Below are 6,071 nucleotides of genomic sequence, written 5' to 3'. Positions count from 1 at the left end.
AATTCCATATGTTCTTCCTAATGTTCTGGCAAGTGGTCAGTATTTCTGTTCTGGGATCAATGAAACCCATTTTATATGGCAAAATCTGCCTACTTTGCACTGTAAGCTGACTGCACAAAAACAGGATCAGTGATAAGTCTTCAGCATTCCAAGAAACTGACTCAGCCAAATTCAGAAATGCCCTTGCCAAATAAGTAGACTATAGGATACTCAGTCCTCCTCCAAAGTGTACCCACTAGGTTTGTTCTCAAAAATCTTAAAAAAGACATTTCATCTTCTGTCAGTTAAGTACAAAAAAGCAAAACAAGCATTACAGATTTACCATAGGGATTTAACAAATACAGACACATTCACTTCAAAAGCCTGATTTTTCTTTTTTTGGGAATGGTATCAAAGGACCTGGAAGCTATGGGAGACAAACCATGTAGGCTTTCTCCTGTAGTTCTAGGATAATCCAAGGATATTTATTTTTATTTATTTTCTTCAATGTATATCCCGCCCTCCCTGCAAAACAGGCTCAGGGCGTGTTCCCACCTGTGATAATCTGCTGAGTGCAGATTTACAACAATTTACAAGAGCAATATTGGTCTGGATTCTTTTACATGAACTGCCCTTCTCAACAAATCTTTGTTCCTGTGTTAGAGGCCCCATGTCTTTCATGTCCTAAACCGTTATCCTGCATATTCACAGAATGACTCCATACAGGGTGGTGGTGGAAAGTGCTGCCAAGTCACAGCTGACCTGTGGCGAACCCTGTAGGGCTTTCAAGGCAAGAGACATACAGAGGTGGTTTGCCATTGCCTGCCTTCGCGTCATGACCCTGGTATTCCTTGGAGGTCTCCCATCCAAATACTGGTCAGGGCCAACCCTACTTAACTTCCAAGATCTGACCAGATCCAGCGATCCAGGTTTGGTCCATATAGGATACACAAACGAAAAACATCCAAACCATATTTGGTTTGGTTTAATCCACAAGTGCATTACCTAACAATAAGCCCTTAAGAACTAAACATTTGGAGTATCTTTTTGCTCCCCAACAGAAATAAGGACAATGTCAAAAAAGCTGCTTACTTTGCCATAAAGCAGTAAGGATGCATCATCAATCTGTACTGAAATATAGCGATTAATTTTATGACACATGATTGTACCATTTTATGATCTTATTGCTGCGTGTTTATGACAACTTTATTCTGGCAAGTGGACTTTGGTCTTGACAAACTTATTTATTTGTTCATTCACATACACATTCAGTACATTACTTCCTTAAACACAGCCTGAGGCTTTAACTATCTGGAAAAAGTCACCTCATCAAAATAACATCTCTGTCACTATTTTAGCTGAGGACACATCCATTTGGTCACGGACTGTGGCAAAACTTTTATATGCAAGCTCCTGTTGTTTTGCATCCTCATTCAGCATTAATTCTCCATACAAGTAGACACCCATTGCCTGCAAGAGGAAGAAAGTGATCGTACTATAACACAATCAATTTTAGTTTGATGGTTTCAGGACAATAATAATTGCATCTAATTTTGTTATTTAAAAAACCAGTAAATTGTTTCATAAGTACAAGTCCTTAAAATGTACTGAGATTCTTTGTAGGTCTTTAAAATACATTAGCAGAATCAATGCAATAGGCATCTTTTAGAAAAACATCAATACATTATGAAAGAAAAAGGGTTTGTGTAACATCTTATATTTCACAGGATTAATATGAACGTCTTTGTTGCCCAATGACAACATTGTACACTAAAATAAAATGGTCTTCCCTCTACTTAAAGTTAAGTGTAACACAGAAGGTGATCCCTGTGAATATCCAGGCTGCAGAACAGACCCCCCCCCTCTCTCTCTCGCAAAAAGTTATAGCTCTGAAGCTCACCTATAAACTCCGAAATCTTTGAGATGAACCCCAGAATTTGTAAGGCTCACTGATAGCACCAGGAACAGCTTTAAAAAACAAAACAAAACCCCATACCATATTCCTTGCCTCCAACCATATCCTCCAACCAGGACAAAGATCATTTGCGTAATCAAAAGAGTTCTCATGGAACTACGTATTTATTTTTTTAATGTAAGCACCATATTTTCTTTAAGACGGACCCATTTTCATGCAGAAATCTGAATGAAGTTTACCATTTTTGGTGTCTAGCGTATATACTTAATCCTAGAATGTGTATATATGTACAAACTGAGAAGTTAGTGTTGCAACACCGAGTTAACAATAGTGTTAATGATGGATTCATATTTCAGTTTATGACATACAAGGGGTAGACATAACAGACTAGTTTGTTCAAGATGGGTAGCCACGCTAGTCTCTTTGTAGCAGTAGAAAAGAGCAAGAGTCCAGTAGCACCTTTAAGACTAACAAAATATGTGGCAGGGGGATGAGCTTTTGTGAGTCACTGCTCACTTGTTCAGATATCTTCTTCCTGCCACATACCTTGTTAGTCTTTAAGGTGCTACTGGACTCTTGCTCTTTTCTACTGCTACAGACTAGTTTGTGTAAGAAAAAACAACAACACAAGCTACCAAACTTTACAAAGGTTTCAGTTTTACAAACCAAAGTTAAGGTTTTGTTACGTTGCCTATCTGTTGGGAATGCAGTTCTTCACTAAACTGGCTATGTTCAGACTCTGATTGAAAGACAGGAAGTAGAGGATAAGTCTAGAAACTGTTTTTTGCAATGAAGAGATGTGAAGAGTAGGGTCCTCAAATGATCCATGTGTTACTTGGCTTACTCACAAGTGACCTGAAATCTGGTGTTGATGGAGAGGCAGCCAAGTTTACATGTGAAGAGTAAATTGTGAAGAGTTCCAAATACTGAATCTCATCTGCCATTCGGCAACAAAATGCCATAGGAGCATAAATAAAAACTCTAGCACAATATACATGCAGATGGCATAACAGACTAGAACCAAACTGGAAAATGCTGTAGTAAACAGAACATTGTTAGAAATTATTAAGAAAGGGCCCAAAATATCGGAAGTGCTTCTCCTATTAAAAGTAATGGATCATGAGTAACTTATTAAATTGATTTTAATAAGACAGACAGCCCATTCTACTGTATGTTTACTCAAGAAGTAAATTCCACTAAATTAACTGGGCCTTATTCTCATTATGTGTACGCAGTATAGGAATTTAACAGTGCAATCCTATTCATGTTTATTCAGTCCCATTTTATTCTGTGCGGCTTACTCACAGGTAAGTGATCTTAAGAACAGTTCAACTGTACACTGAGTTACTCCAGTAAGTCCATTTATTTCAATGGCAAAACTCTATACAGGATTGCACCATCACTATGTAACTGAAAGAAAATACATGATATTCAGAAATGAATTGGTGGTATGGCCACATTTAAAATACTCTTCACCTTCATTGAATATGAAAAAGATAAAGAGAAAAAGAACGGAACTATCAAGGAACATACAATATTTTCCCTTATGAGGGGGGGAAATCATGGATGATAGGTCTAATAATCTAATAGCCGAGCTACAAATGAAAACTCCACACACAGAAACAATGCATTTATAATGCAAAATACAAAGGACAGACAAAATAGGGTTGTCAGCTTTGTAATTGCCTCCTTGATTGCTTTGTGTGTATTTGGCTCACTACTGCAGGGAAACACATTACTGCCTGGATCTCTGGTTTGATCAAACAAGGCAAGAACTGAGTTAGTAGTCTGCAAACTGCACTAGTTACAGTACAATAGCTATTATTCTACAAACTGCATGAGTGAGATAAAAATATAACAAATACTATTTTCCAAAGGTAAGCTTCCTGCAACCTACTGCCAAAATAGAGAATATAGAATCATCACTGAAAATTCTGATGGGAGTATTTCATGGTCATTTCTCTAAAATGCAAACATCCAAATTCAGTAAACAGTAGTGGTTCTGTAATCCTCAGTGTTAAATGGTCACATTTGCATGTTCTTCAGACTTCTGAAAAACCAAGTTGTCTTTCAAGACTACAAAGCACAAGGGATTTCTTTGATTTCTCATATTATAATTTTACAATTTGCATAGATATGTGAAGAAGATTAGAAGAAAGTTTTGGTGTCAGAAATTCTTTTCCTCAAGGAGCATAAATGTATAAATCTCTATATATTACAAACCATTTCCTAAATATGATGCTTTTCAGCTTGATTTAGAATTGGCGCAGATGTTACTGCAGGTAGCCAGTCTCCACATGTATGTACAAGTTATATACTTGTATGTCATATCTGATGTCCTGATGTTACACTTTGCAAGCACTCTGGGTGTTTTTCCATATATAAATCTATATATCGAATTCTCAACAGTCCTCTCTGCATGCGGATACTTATTTCCGCAAACAGAGAGCAAACTCTCCCCAACAGGTTTTTCTACAGACTCAGGGGGCTCCGTGACACTGAAGAAAAATCCAAAAAGTGAAACAAAAACAAAAACCCACAAATTCGAGGAGGGTTGAATTCCCCCCCAACATCCCACCACAGGGATCTACTCCAGGCGCCACTACATTGACAGTGAGAGTAGACTGGCTGATAGCCAGAGGGGGGAGGAAGCAAAAGCAGAACTGGAGCTGGGATTGGGGAGGATTCCTCCTGCAGTATGAATGGCTAAATAATCTGAGTTTCTCACCCCTACCTCTTTTGCTGCGGGCTCCACTGTCCTCTTAAACCATTCTCGGAGGGGGAGCTTCTAACTGGTTCTGTCAGTAAAAGGCAGGGAAAGGGGCAGGGCCCTTTCCAGACCTATTTTGGTCTTTCAGGGAGGGGTCCTTAGGGCCAGGCCTGGCAAGGGTTGCAAGTACTAGGTTGGGAAATTCCTAGAAATTTTGTGGTGGAGTCTAAGGAGGGCTGGGTTTGGGGGAGAGAGAGGCCTCAGCTGAATATAATGCCACAGAGTCCAGCCTCCAAATCAACCATTTTGTCCAGGGAGATAGATCTCTGCTGTCTAAAGTTTAGTTGTAATCTGGGGGATTTCCAGGTTCCACCTGGAGGTTGGCAACCCTAGGCCTGGCAGCACCCTCTGGGTGACAATACCACCTGATTTGCATGACTCAACTAGGTATGGCTGCTTGCTACTGTTCAACAGCAACCACCCTATGAAAGCCAGTATGGTGTAGCAGTTAGAGCTTCAAAGTAGGGTCTGCAAGACCCAGGCTCAGATCCCCATTTTGCGGTGGAAGCTGACTGGGTGATTTTGGGCGAGTCACATACTTCCAGTGTAACCAACCTCACAGGATTGTTGTGCAGATAAAAAGGAGGAGAGAATAATGTAAGCTGCTTTGGTCCCCATTGTGGAGAAAGATTGTAATTTTCCTAGATGGAGGCTGTGGGGTGGGGGAGACTGAACGCTGAAGACTGATAGGCAGATAAAGGTAGGTTGGCTGTTGGGTGGGAAAGAAATAGGGTTGATAACTGTCAGCAAGCTGCCATGGTGTTCTGTGTGACCCCTGTTATGTACCTATGTAATCCCCGTTCCTGCCAGCCACCTATTACGTTATCCTGCTGCAATGCCAAAGTAAAACAACTGGAGGATGTGAGGGGGAGTGTATGCTTCAATGCTAGCTTGTTGCCTGAGAACTGCACCTGTGTTATGTCTACAGTTTGCCTGGTTCCCAGGACCTGGGCGCGCAACCGTTTTCCCCTGCCCGCCAGCGGGAACATTACCCATTGGTTATGTCTCTAACTTGAATCCCTTTATCATGTCTGCCCTAACTGATTGTACCCAGTTCTAACAAGGAACGTGTTTGAGTGTTTTTGGAGAGGAGGAGGCGAACGAGCTGCCGCCCCATCGCCCCACCGACTGTGCAATTGAACTTTTGCCTGACTGTAAACTGCCTAAAGGGAAAATTTACGCGATGGGGCCAGCTGAAAAAGTTGAGCTCCGCAACTTTATTGACAAGAATCTGGCGCGAGGCTTCATTCGCCCTGCTTCCTCCCCTTTTGCGGCTCCAGTGCTCTGCCGGAAGAAGAAGGATGGGGGGCTTCGTTTGTGCACGGATTATCGGGGGTTGAATGCTGTGTCTTTATCCAACGCCTACCCTCTCCCACTCATCAAGGATTTGGTGGCTGAAGCCACAAA

General features: G+C 40.9%; 1 protein-coding gene across 1 annotated transcript in view; it reads right to left on the bottom strand.

The window, feature by feature from the left end:
* Positions 1 to 1,068: 1,068 nt before the first annotated feature.
* Positions 1,069 to 6,071, bottom strand: part of LOC107111663 (chromosome unknown open reading frame, human C9orf3) — a 317,713-nt gene continuing 312,710 nt past the window's right edge. Inside the window, exon 13 of the mRNA XM_015412670.1 lies at positions 1,069 to 1,449. Coding sequence (XP_015268156.1) covers positions 1,309 to 1,449 — 141 coding nt within the window. The 3' untranslated portion in view covers positions 1,069 to 1,308. The remainder of the gene's footprint in view (positions 1,450 to 6,071) is intronic.

This window comes from Gekko japonicus, unplaced genomic scaffold, assembly GCF_001447785.1.
Source record: "Gekko japonicus isolate JY-2015 unplaced genomic scaffold, Gekko_japonicus_V1.1 scaffold355, whole genome shotgun sequence".
Taxonomy (NCBI): domain Eukaryota; kingdom Metazoa; phylum Chordata; class Lepidosauria; order Squamata; family Gekkonidae; genus Gekko; species Gekko japonicus.
Note: the sequence above shows the minus strand (reverse complement) of the source record. Positions and strands in the feature narration are given on the sequence as shown.